The sequence below is a fragment of the Thermobia domestica genome, chromosome 18 (genome assembly GCF_964235325.1).
Source record: "Thermobia domestica chromosome 18, izTheDome1.hap1.1, whole genome shotgun sequence".
NCBI lineage: Eukaryota > Metazoa > Arthropoda > Insecta > Zygentoma > Lepismatidae > Thermobia > Thermobia domestica.
The window spans coordinates 76,356,006-76,375,586 of NC_137471.1; the positions used below are offsets into that span (position 1 = coordinate 76,356,006).

General features: G+C 33.3%; 1 protein-coding gene across 5 annotated transcripts in view; it reads left to right on the forward strand.

Annotated features, from left to right (window-relative positions):
• The window catches only part of LOC145675856 (uncharacterized), a 545,559-nt gene extending 532,911 nt beyond the window's left edge, over positions 1-12,648 (forward strand). For all 5 annotated transcript variants that reach the window (XM_081746626.1, XM_081746622.1, XM_081746624.1 and 2 more), the window contains one exon: positions 1,117-12,648. In XM_081746626.1, coding sequence (XP_081602752.1) covers positions 1,117-2,226 — 1,110 coding nt within the window. In that variant the 3' untranslated portion in view covers positions 2,227-12,648. The remainder of the gene's footprint in view (positions 1-1,116) is intronic.
• Positions 12,649-19,581: the final 6,933 nt, after the last annotated feature.

Consider the following 19,581-nt stretch of genomic DNA (forward strand, 5'->3'; position numbering starts at 1 on the left):
CTTGTTAATTTTTTTCTTATTTATAGCAGGTTTATTCAGCAAATAAATTCTTCTATACAAAATGTACGAATCGTTGTCCTTTCACTTGCCGAAAGACATATTTCAATGAATGTGTATTCAGTGTGGCCATACCACCGACTTGTTTTATTTGATGTAAACATCCATACTTAAAAATTTCTAGTTTGTGTATTGAGCATAAATTATATTTATCGAAAGAAAATATAATAATTTTAAGTTAATAATTGCTTTTTTGCTTTTATTGATGACATTAGTAATGATGGATAGAATCGAACAAAACACTCAGTACAGGATGTGTGTGTTCTATACCGACCCTTTCTATACTATTAAAAGAAATGTTTGATACGTATAACATTAGGACAAGAAATCCAAACTAAACATCAATAAAGGAAATTTAGATAGAGATTAAGACGGCATCATTACTAATTTCATCCTGTTTTTAGCACTCTGGATAAACTATTATTATTTGCATCAAGTCTTCTACAGTATGATACTGGTAGCTATAGCTATCGAATGGATACATTTAAAGTAACTAATTTTTGTTACGAATGACGTAGGTTATATCAGAAGAGTTAATTTTATCAAGAAATAAAGCAAAAGGTATTCACCGAGAAAAAAAAATATGATTTTAGGAAGTGCTTTCGGAAAACTTTATTCCATCTTCAACCTAGACGCAGTTTGAGGATTTTAAAATCTGGGGAAGAAATGTGGATAGGTAAAAAATGGTCAGAAGGACTTAAAAACACGAAGCACAAATCTTTTTGTCGAAAATGAACCAATGTTAATGGAAGATGGATTAGAGTTCTCCGAAAGCGCTTCCTAAAATCATACTTTGGTTTTTTGCGGTGAGTACTAGCTTTTTGCTTATATTTCTTGCTAGATATTATCACCGCTCGCAATACTGATAGTTAATTTTATGTTTATGTCTAGATTTTCTTGAATGTATCTATCATCATACTTAACGAATAATCCTATTTAATGCTGTCACATTATGCTGCTTATTCTTACCCACCTCTTCCGTGTAATATTTTCATGTCTTTGCTTGTATTGTATCTTCTTCGTGACCTATTTATTTTTTTCTTTCATTTTTTATTGTAGGAAAGTGAGATATACCAAAAGTGCATTCGTCCACCTCCCAATAGAACAGTATTTGATGGTGAATCACCGCCGCCGTACCGTTCCAATTCAGCAGGAGTACTTTCTGTTGGGAGTGACTGGAGTAGCAGTTCACTAGTCGTGCAATGCCATAGTCTGAGCGCCAGCGGTCGACACCCGGCTGCACTCGATCGAGGGAGCAGCAGGGAAGCCTCGTGTTCATCTTCAATGTCTAGTGGAAGTGTGGGGAAGTCCAGCCCAAAATCTCAAAATAAATCAACACTCTTTACCACGAAAGGAGGACAGTTACTAGCTAATTGCACCAAGGGCATTGTTAATCTTCCGCCGTTTAGTAGTGGAAAATTCCATCACCAAATTCCCGTCCCCTCTCCACCTCCACCATCTTTAAGTTCCGCTGAGGTCAAGCCCTCCGTCTCAACGCCGCCTATGCTACAGACTCCTCAAAGTCAACCAAGCCATCAACGGTCTTATCCCCGGGGCTCATGTTCGCAAGCGTCGTCACCGGGGCCTCCACCGCCTCCGCCGAGTTTTGAACAGGGACAGTCTGGCCTTCCCAGTCACTGCTTGGGGACTTCCAAGAGTTCTGCGAGCAGTACTGCTAAGAGTCTTTCTGTTGTAGGTGTACCTAGAGTGACTCTTTCAAGCACTTCTTCTCCCGCGCCCTTATCACCTGACCAGGAAGGTTCGTCATCTTCCGCCAGTGCAGCATTTGTTCCACCTAATTATACAGCTTATCCAGTGAACTATAGTGGTAGTAACAATAACAATAATAACCATGTCCAAAACTTTGCCTCGACAACTGTTTCGGGGAATACAGTAACCATATCAAGGTTGACCCAAAGCAGACAGCTGTCTGCATTTTCAGATAACACCACCAGCGGTCTAGCGAACTTAACTATGGTTCCTTGTATGGGATCATCTGAAGTGCATCAACAACATTCGGAGTCTTGGCAAACAACTCGGGAACATTCTCATCCAAGTCATCAACCGCCATCAGTGGAATACAGTGAAATGCTACCGAAACCTACATCTTATTCTGACATTGTTGGTTGTAATGGAAATAAAGTGACATTAGACAGTGGAGGTGTTTGACCGTGTATGGTACACTTAGTCTTTCATTTCTCTGTTATAGAAAGTTCGTACGTCTTTAACGAAATTTATGATTATCCACTTTTGTGGAAGGTATTTGTAACGGCTTCAAGCAGTTGGCAAGGAATAAGAAAAAAAAAGTTTCTAAATGCTAGTGTTTGAGAAGGGTATATAGATAGTGGTTTGTGTGATAATAGATAAGAGGGAGGGAGCCCAATTTTCCAGTTACTATCGTAACTGGGGCGTATTACTTTTGTGATCATATATATGAAATAAAATATATATATATTGTATATATATTTATATATTATATAATATATAAACAATATATATATATTGTTTTATTACAGACACAATGTGTTCAATTAAAATATAACAGTCATGTTATCAACAGATTTCTTGTGAGGGGACAATTGATGAAAATAGTCCTATTGTGGTTGAATGTGTGTTTGCATGAGAGTATGCAGTGCGGAAACTTAGCAGGATGAGAGAAAAATAAAGTGAAATCAACTGATAATATAATATATATATATATGAACAAAGTTGCTTTTTTTCGGCAGTGTGCCTCTATAAATATTCAAATTAACCTACCTTCAGTTAAACAGAGCACCTCAAAAATAAAGTCAGGAGTGTGGTAATCATATACCAGACCAGTTTTACTATTTGTCTGCGAAACAAATGGAGTAAACTTTTTTTTGTTGCAAAATTTTGTTGGGAATGAACTAATTATGTCAGTGCCTAGCGAAAAGTTGTGAATATTTTATTTACACAGCGTTATAAATTACATTTGTTTTTGTCATTGTTTTTACTGTTGTAAACTGAAAACTCTTGCATTTCTGTTCACTATTAAAACATAATGTTATTGCTCGATTGAGAAGACTGATCGAGTTCTTCAAAACAGAAAATACTTGTTTTGAAGAACTTAACACTTTTTGGCTGAGAAAATAGAAGTAATTATTAAGTGAGGGAATGCAAAGTATAGATACACAAACACATACATATATGAACAGACACATATACACATATACATACATATATATATATATATGATACATATATACACACACACACATATATATATATATATATATATATATATATATATATATATAAAGATACTAGAGGGAGAGATCAGTATTCCAATCTTACACAACCCTCCATTAACATTGAAACGACTTAAATTTTCTTTCAAGTAATTAGAAAATTATTTTCAAAATTACATTTCGTTGGTTGTTTTCCCCCTTCAGAATACAACAGTATTCATAGCCAAATCTGAAATAAGTAATATATACATGTATAATGATTAGTTTTCCCAACATGTTCGAATTCGCTGTCAGTTTCAGTCGAATTTTACAGCAGGGCATGCTCTTGTGACTTATTCGGTTCAAATAAATCCCAGCTGGCATCTGGAAGATAAGATTAAATTGATTTGCAGCATTGTCCAGTCACGTGATATGAACAGTAAACGGTTATTCTAGCTTCTTTAGTTAGTATAACATATAGCACCGTTGCATGTTAACCCAGTTACTTAGATAAAGAAACAAAACCTCTCACATAAAGGAGTACCATATGAGCATAATATTCATTAAATTGAATATTTCCGTATGACGCGAAACTAACATGACTTTGAAGCATTACATACTGTTGTTCATATTTCGTTGTGAGCCATCTACTCATGCCCTTTAAACGATAACTTTTAAAAAATAATGCATCTAAAAGGAATGCAAAACAGAATATAAAAAGTTCAGATTATCACACTTAACAGTTGTAGGTGGTATAAAAGGTAATTAAGTTTATTTTTTTTTCTAAATAAAAAATATATATTTATTGTTCTAATATATCCTATATTTGCTTAATGAATTTTTCCATAGAATATTTCGTGTCTGTGTTGTCCCTTTGCCATTTCCTAAAGAGAACATAAACCAGTTTCATGCTACTGTGTAAAAAAGAGTCCTAGCCTCGAATCCATTGTAGAAGGTGAGCCTCGTAGCAGTGTCACCGTCAAAGTGGCATGCGTGGTCTTTTCTATTTTTTTTTTTTTTAAATCACTCACGTTACATGTAGTTGTAACTTCAATAGAACAAAACTTACACCTAGCCACCTTCAATAGAGCGATTTACACTGGGATATGTGAAATCAATTTCATAATCCATACGTGATATTACCAATTAACAATATACCACCTTACATGTAAAAACAGTAATCCCAGGTGGTTGGATTGTATTTCTTTTAACCTATAACAGCTTTTGACAGTTCAGTAATAGCAACATTCATTATATCAGGTGCGAAAGGTATTGCATTCATCGTAAAGATTGTGGTTTAGGGAATAAATACATATATATCTATACATATATACATTTTTAACGTAATGACTTCTTTTGTCCAGTCTATGTACACATGCCTATTGTATGAAAAACCACCTGGGAGAGAATTTCTATATAACTAAATGTACAATAGTAATGTTCATATTCCATAGTTCATTCAGTATATACATACATAGCATACTTATAAATTACACATAACGCTGTGTTGTCACTGCGTGCCATTTAGGTACAGGCTTTTTTTTTTCATATAATTTACTTTAGCTATTTTTTTTATTGAGTTGCAGATACATAACTCTCTTTTTCTTCAGTCCAAGTGTATAAGTCTACTTTTTCACATCCAGCCACGGATATATTGACATCAATAATCGGAAAGAAAACGAAAGTGCTTTAATAACGGTTGAGTGAAACGTGTATTACTTCAGCTTGTATAGTTGGGTATAGAGAACCCAGTTCTTATACAGAGTATTTTCCATCAGCAGTGCATGAAAATTATACTAAGTTAACAGTCAAAAAAAAAATTGTGTGTGTGCTGGGTATGTTATAGTAATGTTGTGCTTATGAACTCTCTTGAGATCCTGCCTGCTCAGGGTGATATCATTTTTTCCTTCTACTGAAGAAAAAAAAATTGAATATCTTTATAGGAAATAGTTAATAAATTACGTAATGTATAGTGCAAAAAAAAAAAAAAAAAAATGAACAAGTTTCCATGAAAGTTACAGAAGTGGCTGAAATACAAGTACGACGAAAAATTTACTTGTATAAAAAATATATTTATATAAATTCTTTGTGTTATATACAACTGCATTGTTTTTCTTTTTTGTTGAATTTTTATTGGTATACTTTAACTTACTTGGTTTTAACAAAAAAGTATAACTCTTTTTGTTTTTCTAAGTTATAGGTACCGAAAGATCGTGAATCTTGATTATTTTAATTTAATTCAATTTTATTTTGAACTTAGTGAAGATTGTTATTCTTCAAAATTGGAATTTTATATGATTGTTTTACCTTTTCTCATCATCGCACGTCATGTTTTCAATTAGAAGACCTAATAATCTTACTGTTTAAATTTGTTGGTTAGGAAATTTTGAGTATACTGATTACATTTAAGAAGCTAGGCGTCGGAAAAGCTGTAGTTTACTGTCAGTTATTAAAAATCTCAGAGGACATTGGATTTACAAGGGTTACAACTATTGTAGTGGCCTTTAGTTTCTTAAACATTAATGAAACAGTTTTAAGTTTGAAAAAACTAAGAAACAATGAAAAAAACCATGGTTGCATTTTTGTATACTCTGTCTTCGATGAAAAACAATGTAATTTGATTTATACTAACTCTACGAGGCAATGCCTATTGTCAAATCTTGAGCGTTCAACAGCCGGTGTTTCACGTTTGGAGTGTAATATTACAACGCTTGTGGGGCCACACCTCACATGTTTATATGTATAATGTTCAAGAAGCTAATGTCTGTTGCGCGTGTGACGCAACGAGTAGATTAATTGAGTAATGAAGAAACTTTTAACTCTTTAAGTGAAAATGCAGTTATTGTAAACAGTTTTTCACGATATAAATTTCAAATTGCTCTTAAAACTACTTAGTAAATGAAATATTAATTTTTCCGTATTCGTGATTTTAAAATATCTGTCGATTAAGCGTTATTTCATATAATCCGATGTTTAAGGGAATAGCTGTATTTCATATAGTTAATGCAGATTGTAACGCACATTCTGTCTAAATTATACATGCTACGTAAGCTTACATGAGATGATTCACTAAGAGCGATGAAACTAGCTCCCACTATAAATTCCATCATGACATTTATTTCCTGTTTTGTTTTAAATGAGTTTAGCGGAAAATGTAAGGCCAAGATTATTTATTTATGTAAGGTGAACTTTTAATAGTAGTTGTAATGTTATCGTATTTTGTTGGGAAAATTTATTTATATCTTTATATGTATATCGTAAACTTATGTGCTTTTCTTCTGTTTTATGCCCATAAATTTGTGATGTTCAAAGTAACGGAACACAAGAAAGAAACAAAAAAAACAACTAAGAGAACTTTCTTTTGGAAGAGTGCATAAAAATTCGATGTCTCTGTATTAGTTTTTCTAGTCGTAAGTAAACGCAGTTATTCCTTCAAATGATCAGCTTTATATAATAGGGCTTAATCATACATGGTGAATAATTACCTAGGTTAATCTTTCGCCACTTCAATTTTAATTCTTGTAGCCACTTGTCTGTTTGGAAACTTGTATTCATTTGTTTATTTCTATTGTTTTGTTGCGAAAACTAGAAGATATTATTGAAAATTTATTTCCAATCATGAGTCAATTAAAAAGGAGGAGCTTACTCTTGTTTGTTCAGTTACATCAATATCTTCGTTAAAAGAAATGTAAATAGACAATACCGTGATAAAAATGGTTGCATGTTAGTATTGATTATACACGTTTGATTTTTTCTTAAAGAAAAATAAAATATACCATCTAGAAACTATTTGGGATGGATAAATTGTGCAATATTTATATATTAAACGAAGAGAAATTATTGTAAAGTTAATTTATACAAAATGTGTGCACGCACTTAAAAATATAATAACATGAAGAAAAAGGCTACTGACTGTTCACTTCTTCAAAAGAAAGGATATATACAAGCTAGATCAAATTTATTTTGTACAATTTGTACATATAATTTTATGAATTTATATTTCATTTGTCCTGACGTTTATTAATGAACATTCTCTTTTAATCTTCTGAATTAAGACGAAAGCCTAGTCAGGACACTAATCCTAGACATACGGGTTGATACATCCACTTTTTTTGGTCAAAGTTTGCTCTAATATGTTGATTACTTTCGCACATGGAAGTAAACTCTAAATGCAACATTTAGGGAAATATATACATATATATACTTTTTTTAAAGTCTGCTAGTGTCTTAGTGCAAATATTTATTTTCTAAAGCTCAAAATAGTAGAAAATATATTAATGGACTAGCAAGAAGCGATCGAGGTCTGGGGAAAAAGTACAAAGGTGTAGTCTTTCAAACATCAGATTGCCAGAAGCTTAAAACATGCACTGTTGATGTAGTATACTCAACTGATGCTGTGCTAGGTTGAACTGAGATGAACTGAGTGTATTTTTTTTTCTTGTCGGTATTTAAGAAAGAAAAAAATCTGTAAAAAAATGTTCAGCATGTACAGCTCTGGACATGTGTTTATTTTTACCAACTCTCGCGTTCTTAAAAGACTGAGTATAGCAGGTTTGAATAGTGCTGTGAAGGCTTAAAAAAAATTAAAAAATGAGCTGCAAATCTGCATAGAAAGCAAATTAATTTTGCTTTCAGTCCACTTTTTTCTTGTGAGGGTTGGAATCTCGAAATAAACATATGCACAGAACTGTTGCAAAGTAAGTAGTAGTAAAAAAAAAAAGTAGAAGAATTGAAGGTATTGTGTCATGGAGGCAGATGTTTGCACTGCCAGATCCCTGTGTTCAACATTTTTTTTTTTTTTTTTTTTTTTTAATGTATGGCTGAAAAATATTTTAAAGAGGGTTTAATTATACATGTAGGAAGTGAAACGTCATGTTGAATTGTTCGTTGTGCATCCAAAAAATGTTGAAGTAGATTATTTATGAAGAAATAATAATAATAATAATAATAATAATAATAAAATAAAAATAGTTGAAAAGTTACTACATTATGTCAATATGTAAAATAATAATATTAATAACAATAATAATAATAATAATAATAATAATAATAAATTGGCCATTAGCAAAGTCCGAATTATGATGCATCTTGTCTGGTTTTTGCTTCGTAATTAGAATGTCTGTGTCCTTGATCTGGTCTTTTTCTTTGTGTGTACGTGAAATTGGGGTATTGACGGTGAATTTAGGCAGCGTGGTGGTATAGAATTGTTGAAAAATACTGAACAATCCAAGGAACAGAGCAGTAAGAAGAAGAGAAAAAAAGTAGCTAATTTATTACCACTGCCATTTTCTTGTGATGTTAAAAAATGTATATTGGTTGCGTGTAAAAACTGCCAATTCTTGTGCTTAACCACCTTAACTGTCTCTTTGTCTCTGTCTTTCTACGCCCCTCCCCTTGAAAAAAAAATCCTGTGCTTTCCATTTCCTTCCGCAAGAATTTCGTACTCTAAATATATATATAAATATATATATATATATAAAATAAAATAACTTTGTGAAATGGTTTTGCTTTTTTTTTTACTTTCTCTCTCTCTCTCTCTCTCTCTCTCTCTCTCTCTCTCTCTCTCTCTTTCTCTTGTAGATACGAAATATGTTAAATGCGTGGAGGGATAAAATTGGTTTAATATGAGATTGAATTTATCATGCAATTTTTTTTCCTCCAAATTTACATACGTATTTATACTGAAAATATATATACAAAGAAGTTCGTAATGTAAGTGATACATTTTCGGAAACGATGTCTGACACCGTACAAACAAACAAACAAAAAAAGAAGAATAATTGATGAACAGTTCCTTTAGCAATGAAAATGCCGGTACAATGTTATTGTGTACAAAGTCTCCGTCTTTCTTTTATCTTCATTAAAATACCATTCAATCAGGATTTACATTTAAAAGCATTCATTACTTATAAGTTTCAACGCCGTAGCAGTATTTTTTTTTTCTCACAGGAAAGCATTATTACGGTGTTGAAATGTTAACAAGTAATTCGTACTTTTCATTAACGTGGGGTATTTGCATAAATTTTGCCGATAGCATTGTTAAAAACCAACAACTTCTAAAAGCAAGTGAGTGTACTGACAATGGTTAAATATCAAATAAAGGACATCATGTCCGTAGAATCAATTCTTGTTAAATATTCAATACACAGATACTGTGTTCGAGTGCGAAGAAACAATAAAGATCACTCCTCGCTTTTACGCGAATCGCTTAAATAGCAAATGTCCTTCGAACATTTTTTTTCTGATTCGATACTGCGGATTGTCTTATTATGGCATTTTGTACAGCCATTTGTTTTAAACTTTCAGATTTTCTAAATTGTAGCGCGAACTTTTACACTTCTCTAAAGTGAATCTTCTATTTATTTTTTTCTTGATAGCGATATTTCCTATAGCGATATTTCCTTGTAACTTCTATTTATTTTTTTCTCAATTTGTGTCAAAAATAACATCCCTAATTTTCACTTAAATTGTGAATCAGTCATGTAGATACACATGCACATAAATAATAATAACAGATGATACTAAAGAAAAGCTAGATTTATATATAAATATGTACGCTGATTATATTTTGTTATGCCGTGTGAAATGTTTTGTATTGGGTACCCATTTCAACTTCAAAAAGAATTACGTTAGTCATATTACTGTTTTCGCGACAGAAAATATTAATTCAAAATTGTTTTCATAATTAAAAAGGAAAAAAAAATATTTAGGTTAAATGTCATGAATAAAGAAAGTAAATTTCATTTTCGTTCTTACTGCATGCCGTATGTTCCATTAAATTTTACTGCGAAACCGTGTTTTGTCATCGAAACTGTCTGCCGAAATGCATTCAACTAAAAGTAGTACTAGTTGTTGCACAAAATAAATTGGTTCGCCATATACAGTTAACGAAAAGAATATTATGGTTTCTTCTGCATGGAATGTATATCCTCTTCTGTCCTTTTTGATATGCTGTTTCTTGCAGTGTTTTGCTGCCAATGTTCTGCATTTCTAGTTCTTTACAGAAACTCTCTTATCTTTTATGTATAAGTCCATTGTGCAAAACTGTTTCTGATGTTATAAAGTATACTCTTAGTAATAACTCTGAATTCACCAGATAAGCCTCAAATGAATAGAAAATAGCACGGATTGATAGTGGACCAGTTGAAAGAAAAACAAAATCTTGGAAGATTGAACATATATATTGTCAGAGGCCGTGCTTTTTTTTTCACAAAAGGAAAACTTATCAAAAATATGTATACATATATTAACATATAAATGAATCTATATACATACAAATATACAATATACATACACCCTATATATAGGATGTTCTAAAAAATGGCTCTCATGGACCATAAAAAACTGCTACTGGTCAAAATAAAACAAAAATGCTATATGTTAGTAACTCTCCGGGACCTCCTTTAGGCGCTAGGGCCAAAGAAAAATTTCACAATATGCTGGCGTTGTAGATAAACTTTGAAACATTAGCATCATTGCTTTCCGAATCAATCTAGTGATTACATTAACTCTCACCAGATGGCACGTAAAGATAATAAACATTATGTTCTGTGGTTTATAATATTGTATATGGTTGATACTAACCCCGTTTATTAACATCGGTAGATGTTATATCATGCTCCAAGAAAAGTCATATCTTGAGCAATGTTTCTATATGTATTTGTTTGCTTCTCTGTTAGCAAGTTATTGTGTTCATTTCTATTCATGTATATAACTTGTATCGATGCGAACAGATGGGGTTAGCATCGACGTCTAGGCTTTAACTGCCATTTGGAAAGAATCGATGCAACTATTAAAGGATTTTTAGAGCAATGCTGTAGCCCAACATTTATTTACGATGTTGCCACTTTGGCATATTTCTGGGGTCTGAAAGAATCCTCACAATGTTTACCATTATATATCATTTTCGCTTTATTTTCACCTGTACAGTAATTTCCTATAGTCCATAAATGCCATTTTTGAAACATCTGATGCTGACTACATACAGACAAAGCTCTTCCACTTTCACTTTTGCAGTAAAATGTACTTTTTCGGAGAATATATATGTATCATTATAGCATTTTTTTTTTAAATCCATTGATACGAATTTGAACATAGTCCCTCACAAAATTACAACAATCATTATTTCTTCCATTCTTCCCACCAATTTTTCCTTGTTCCCCAAATCTGTTTTGAAACAATGGATTTTCAGAGAAAAATTAAATTTAAAAAAAAAAATCCCTATAACAAGTAATGGTTTAAAAAAAATAAGTCCCTCACTGTCCACTGTTTAACTGTGATCAACCTTGAGCTTCGGTTATTATTATTATTATTTTCAATATGCCCTCATATATACATATATATAATATAGTCCTTAACATTTTTTTTTCTAGTAGGGAAGAAAACTTTTATTCCTTATTTCTCATTGTCTTATGATTTCAATATTCAAATAATTTTAACGAAATCCTACTATAAGTGAAAGAGCGAAAAAAATAAAATAAAAAAGAATTGTTATTATTGTAAAACAGTTTTTGTTTGTTGTTGTTCTTGTTGTGCTTGGCAGTCATTGATGTTTGATTGTACATAAATATAGAAGTATGTGTGCGTAAATATATTGATATATATAGATATATATATATATATATATATGGTGAGTGTAAGTGTATATGTGTGTGTGCGTGTGTGTGCGTGTGAATGTGTTTATTATACTAGAATTTAGACAAAAAAAAAAGGGGAAACTGTATGTGCGTGCAAAGTGAACATGTAACTTAATTTGTGGGACGAAAAAAAAAACAAAAAGAAACATATAAAATATTAAAAATAGTACTATTTGCCTTTTTTTCTTTCAAGGAAAGATTTTTTTAAAAGAAACAATATATGAAACCACGTTATATAATTGTACACTCCCTATCTTGTCTGTATATTCGAGAAAAAATAAACAATGATAACAAAAAAGGTAAAATCGCAGCAGAAAAAATATTTTTGTGATAAAAAAAAAAAGAAAATTGGAAATCACAAAGTGCAACTTGATTGGGAAGAAGAACGTATATAATGGAAAGACAATATGTCTTTTGAACAGTAAAGATTTTTTTTTCTTAAGTGGTATGTTGTCGAAACAACCGTGTATCTTCCCAGGAGACAAGACTGATGGTAATGAGTCGTACTTCAGTTATTTCTTATTCTCTAAGGATAGAACTATACTCTTTTTATTGTGCTATGTGCAATGATTATTATTATTATTATTATTATTATTATTATTATTGATTACAGTTTAATTGATCAATTATTATTGCAAAGAAATTCATAGAGTACCTATCGCCAGTGGACAGTGAGGGAAAAGATCTGTTGTAGTAATTAGAAACTGTGCAATAATCCTAATGTCTGTACATGCTGAAAATACAATGATATTTGCATTTTATGAAAACTTGTGTTTTATTACTTAAATCAAACAAGATTATATATATATATATTATATATATATATATTATATATATATATATTATATATATATATATATATAGGAAGATTATATAGGAAGATATTTATTAAAGTTTATGTCTGAAACAGATACATTACGCGATGATACTTAAATGGACGTTGTATTATAGTAATTTAAATGACTGAAGATATTATTAATCTGTATGCAACAAATAAAGATGTCTTTATAATAATTTGCATCTTACATCTGAAGCACCAACAAATGTACAGAAAGAATTTTTTTTCACTTTGTAGTTAAAATTTATTCGTAAATGAAGTAATGACTCGTCTCAGAGCGCACTGAGAGTGCAGAATGGTAAAGATTAACTTACCTAAAAATCTGCCTTCCTGCTATTAATTATAATTTCTTCATGAACAATGGTAATAAAACTGGTTTACCATAATGGAACTTTATTCTGCCACAAAACGTATTTGCGATGATTTAAACAATTACGACAATTTTTTTAATCATTTTTTTTATGTTTCAATATTTTAGTCATAGCATTTACACTAAAGAAATTCATAGGTGTTCAATGTACGGAAAAGTACATTAGTTGATAATTTTCTTGAGTATTTTGTCTCAGGAACGACTATTTTCAGATTCGAGCAGTAATTTATCAACATGCTTAAGTTCTACTTTTTTTTATATATTTTTTTGATCGAAATATCCTGGTGGAATCATTCACGGTGTTCGTCGTTTACAGCCCTTAGGTTTTCCAAAAGAAATCGACGTGGGAGTGAAGGTTAAGTCGATTTTGAGTTTAACGTCCCTTTCAGTAGCAAGGTTATATGAGATGGGACCTGCTGATTAATGCGGAATCCGAACCACATGATTGAGAGCGAAGGAAGTGGATCTTGAGAGAAGATTACAGTGTTTTACTAGATCCCCATAGTTGTCATATATCTCGCCTATAAGAAGTGCCACTGAATTCAAAAAGGAAACCCATGGGCATATATTCTAAATCATTAAACCTTTCTTCAAAATTTTCATCCTTTATTAGTTCTCTCATTTGTGGTCCTTAGAAAATTCCTCGTTAATTTTTGCGTCACTAATTTTAGGAACTTCTTTAGTGAAGTTCTTTCGTTGAGATTTAGAAGTCAACTCACCAAACACGTGTAGAAACTGTCCAGACGGTTGATGGCATATTTTAAATTGTCAAATATAAACCAAAGCTACTAATAAAGAACAACAGCATGGCGAAAAACAGGAAGTTGAACAGTGCAGTGATCAGCCAGAAGGTCGTGACAATTCTTGCAAGACTGTGTCTCTCCACCTTCACCAATCAAATATGAACACCTCAAAGGTCTGTACGCCACCTGTTAATAGTAATAAGCAATAATAATTTTCACATAAAAATTGATAGACACATATCTCCCCAGGATAGCAAAGCTGGATTGACAGTGTGAAAATACTATAGAATTATGTAAAATTTTGTTTGGGACAAGACATGGTAGACCAGTGTAATTAAAACCGAAGTACAGAGTGTTAATAATTAGTAACAAGAGAATTTTAAGGTAAGTTCGTCTATGTGAAACAGCGACTGTTTAGAGTGGCTTATAACACAACCATATCCAAGAAAATGTTAACACTTCCTATCCTCTCAGAATCCTTACACTCTCTCGTATTCCTTGGTGAACGTTGCCGTGACTAAATGGATGCGAGAGACGCAGGTTAATCCCCGTTAGCAAGGGGGGGGGGGATACATGTAATTAGTGTTGAAGGAAAATGGTTAAATAAATAAAAGATACTAGTAGTATACAAAAATAGAAAGCATTGTTTATAATTTCAGTTTACTGACATTGCTGGTTATTTTGGGACTGCAAAATATAAACAAAATACAGAAAATGTGTTTAGCTGGTGAAAACATGCTTGTTTTAGACATCATTATACCAAATTCAACTGAAGTGTATATGTAGGGTGTAACGAAAAGGTACGGTAAAATTTCAAAGGTAAACAAGTAAAAAAAGTTCATATGACCATAGTCGGGAAATGCATCGTTACAGAGTTACGGCCATTGAGCCGCCTGACGATGTGAACTAGTGACATTCTGGACGCCCCTCAATGTGACTCAATTTAAACCTCAAGAGTTCAGCTCCTAATTAAGCTAGCAAGATAATTTTTGTATCAATATCTTCCTGAAGGATGAACTACGTGTAAACCATATGCAGATATGGCATGTATGTCGTCGAGTGAGCCTGTAATCCGTATCACCTGAAGCGAGTACAGTCTTTGTCAGCAACCGAATATCTGCCGCGAGTACGCTTTTGACAGCGATACGTCCAGCAGTATGCCGTTAATCTAATTTTCCCATCTGCAATAGTGTTTACAGGTGAGTCTCAGCTCACACGAGAAGGCATCTTCAATTACCACAATGTACACTCATGTTCAAAATTATTGTCGCATGTCTATATAAATGTGTTGTTCTAGGAATATAATTTGATAATGAATTCGCCCGGTATTTCTTATAATGTTAGTATGTGTATAATCTGCAAAGACATGTATGTGGCAAATTTCATGTCAAAAGAACAGTAAATAAGAACAATAAAAGGAAAATAAAATTTTCTTGTTTATTTAGCAACATTTTATTTTACTCATTATAATTTTCGTATTTATAATTCTTTTCCTATGAAATTTACTACAAAAATAAATTTCCCGATTATACACATAGTATCAGTATTAAAAGTATCCTGCAAAATCATTATCAAATTATATTCTTACAAGAAGACAGTTACAGATATACGACAATAATTTTGGACATGAGTGTACATGTTTGAGCAAACAATAATCCTCATGCAATCAGTCCCAGGAGACACCAACAACAGTTTGCTCTCATTGTGTGGTGCGGTATTGTCGGTGTCACTTTACTAAGCCCACACATACTCCCGCAGAGGCTGACGGGAAATATTTATCGAGACTTCTTGGAAGCCCACATTCCGGATGCATTGGATAACTTGCCCTTGGCTCTGCATGCATCCGTGAAAATGCATATCAGTGGAAAGCTTCATCCTTCAGGAAGACTTTGATACCAAAATTATCTACCTAGCTTAATAGGAGCTAAGGTTTAAAGTGAGTCACATTGAGGGGCGTCCAGAATGTGCCTGTTTCACACCGTCAGGCGGCTCAATTTTCGTAACTCCGTAACGATGCATTTCCCAACATATGGTCATATGAACTTTTTACTTGTCTACCCATAAGGAAACCACCCCTGAAATTTTGCCGTACGTTTTTGTTAGATCCTGTGTATCAAAGAAAGTGACAGTAAAATAAACTGTTCCTTCCAAGGCTTTGGTCCATTGTACACTGTAAATCAGGAATGGCCAACATTTGCAGGATTGAGAGCTACGTACTGTTGCAGAAATCACTAGTGCTTGTCTGTTCACTTGCATGCTAGAGAAGACAATAACAATAACACTAGTTAACAAATTTAAACTTTTTGTTTGTTACATGAGAAAAATCAACTGATCTTAAAGGAACTTTTTGCGCTGAATTCGAATATGCACTCGGTTTCTCTCCATCACGTACAGTTTTCCCGTAACAGAGGGATTTTCGGGAAATTCCCTCAAAAATTTCCCTTTTTCAGATATTTTATTCCCCTAGCTCCTGTCCCCTTACATATAGTAACATAGAAATTATACCTAAGTATACCTTGATTTATATTTAATAAACCCTAAAAGTTTCGTAAAAATCGCTTTGTTCTTTCTAGACAAATAAATATATTTGTATGTATACTGTGTGCACTGTTTATTGCACCTGATAGTAATGCTTTCAGATCTCCTGAGTTGGGGTAAAAACGATTTGCTTTATTACTACAAACACAGACATAAAAATGAATATTTACAATAGTCAACAACACACTTAGAAACGTGTATAAAAATAGAATGTACTTCCAACGTATATTTTTTTAAACGTACAGTATATGTATATCTTAATACATATATATACAATTCTCCAAGTTTTTTCGTTTTGTTCATGAAATGGTTATCAATATTTGTTATCAAATGTAACAGAATGCAAAAGAAAGAAAGAATGGAATACAGACTCATTGTTGACAACAATGAACTAATGCAGTCTGAATTTTCCACTACGGTATCGTTTCCCCCCTCCCCCCGCGCATTTCTTTCTTTCTTGTGTTCTTGACACCTGGTGAGGGAGTTTTGTACATTTTTATATTGACGTGTGGTTTAACACTACTTCACTTTCAAAGTTGTCTTTGCTGCTAAGAGTGCTTTCATGTTTGATCTTAACGGCATTATACCCAACTAAGACCAGAAGTTTAGTTTGTGATCAGTACAATGGCGTCAAGAGGACGGCGTTCGTGTGTTAACTCACCAAATAGTTTTTGTTATGTGTGTGGCCAGTTTGTAGTTAAAGGACAGTGTAGATCCATTACGCCATCGGTGAAACTAGCATATTATATATATTTCGGATGTCGTGTGGGAGATCAGGACAAAACTTGGGCACCCAACATAATTTGTGCGTCGTGCTACGTCACTTTACTTGCATGGGCCAAAGGGAAACGGAGGTTCATGAAATTTGCTGTACCAATGGTGTGGAGAGAACCCACCAACCATCTGGGTGATTGTTATTTTTGTCTCACAGTAGTTAAGGGACATTCTAAAAAAAAGCAAATACACAATAAGTTATCCCAACGTTAAATCCGCAATTAGACCTATTCCGCACGGGGATGAACTTCCACTTCCCGAGCCCCCTACCAACTGGGAAGAGATATGGCCAAAAGACTCTGATGATGATCATGACCTTGATGAACCATCGACATCAACATGTACATCCAAGGATCCAACGTTCATCCCTGACTGTGTTCGCGAGCCACATTTCATCCGGCAATGTGAACTTAATGACCTAGTCCGTGATTTGCACCTGACAAAACAAGAGGCGGAACTTCTGGGATCAAGGCTCCAGCAGTGGAACTTATTGGATGCAGAAACGAACATATCAGTGTACAGGAAAAGGCATGTTCAATTTTCAAGCTATTTCTCAATGCAAGATAATGTGTGCGTATGTACGGATATAAATGGGTTGATGGCGGAGCTAGGAATTCCTTACGTTCCAGAAGAATGGAGGTTATTTATCGACGCGTCAAAGGTCAGCCTTAAAGCTGTCCTTTTACATAATGGAAATAAAAAACCTTCTATACCACTTGCGCACTCAGTGAAGATTAAGGAATCCTATGACACCATGTCAACTTTGCTAAATCTTATAAATTACAAGGACCATTGTTGGCAAATATGTTGTGATCTCAAGGTAGTTGGTATTTTATTAGGACTGCAGTGCGGTTACACGAAGTACCAATGTTTTTTTATGTTTATGGGATAGCCGAGCTGATGACAAACATTATGAAGTGAAGGAATGGGAACCTAGAGTGAATTACGTACCTGGAGAATGCAACGTCAAATACGCTCCTTTGGTAGATCCTAATAAGATATTACTACCGCCACTTCATATCAAGTGAGGACTTATGAAAAACTTTGTCAAAGCCATGGACACATTTGGTGAAGGTTTCAAGTATTTGCGAGATAAGTTCCCTAACCTGAGTGATGCTAAGATTTTAACGGGAGTGTTTATTGGTCCCCAAATTAGGAAATTAATGCTTGATGATGGCTTTGACAGCAAGTTAAACAGTGCTGAGCTAGCTGCCTGGACAGCATTTAAGTGTGTTGTGCGCAACTTTCTGGGCAATAACAAAGCTGAGGGTTACACAGAAATCGTACAGGACATGATACAGAAATACAAAGAGTTGGGTTGTAGGATGTCTTTAAAAATCCACTTTTTGCACTCCCACCTCAGCTTCTTTCCTGCTAACCTAGGTGCTCTCAGCGACGAACAGGGGGAAAGATTCCACCAAGATATAATGGCAATGGAGAAAAGGTACCAGGGACGATGGGATCCTTCAATGATGGGGGACTATTGTTGGAGTCTTGTTAGAGAATGCAACATTTCTTACAAAAGAAGGAAGTAGTGTACGTTTTTGTAACCCAATGGAAGTTTCATGTATTGTGATAGTTTTGATTGTCTTTTCATGACCTTTTGGTACATTTGTATTATTGTTTATTGTAAATTGTCACACTTGTAAATTATATTGTATTATATTTTATATATGTGTTTGTGGTAATAAAGCAAAACGTTTTACCTCAACTTAAGAGATCTGAAAGTATTACTATAAGGTGCAATAAACAGTACACACAGTATACATACAAACATATTTATTTCTCTAGAAAGAATAAAGCGATTATTACGAAACTTGGAGGGTTTGTTAAATATGAATCAAAGTATACTTAGGTATAATTTCTATGTTAGTATATGCAAGGGGACAAGATCTTGGGGTGTAAAATAAACGAAAAGGGAAATTTTTGAGGGATTTTCCCGAAAATCCCTCTGTTACGGGAAAATCGTACGTGATGGAGAAAAACCGAGTGCATATTCGAATTCAGCGCAAAAAGTTCCTTTAAGAACAGGTATTTCCTTTTATGTAACAAAACCTTTGTTAACTAGTGTAATCAATATATAGACAATATGACACATACTACTGCAGGATACCTTTCAAGACTTGTCGATCGACAAGTAGACCGCAGGTGACGAGTTGATCATTTCTGATCTATATTGTTAACTGAATACATCCTCACCTTTACTGATAACTCTAAATCAGAGGTGACCATCTTTTTAGAATTGAAGCACTGAAACTAGATATACTATTACTTCTTCTGTATACTATTACTAATTTTCCTTAGCCCTGTTAATCTATTACTTATTTAACCATACTCCTACAATTGGAACCCTACGTTAAACTTCAGATCAACATCTTTTATGACCTTTGTGCTGAAGAGAGACATTAAACTCGGAAGAAACAAAACTCCCCCTTGG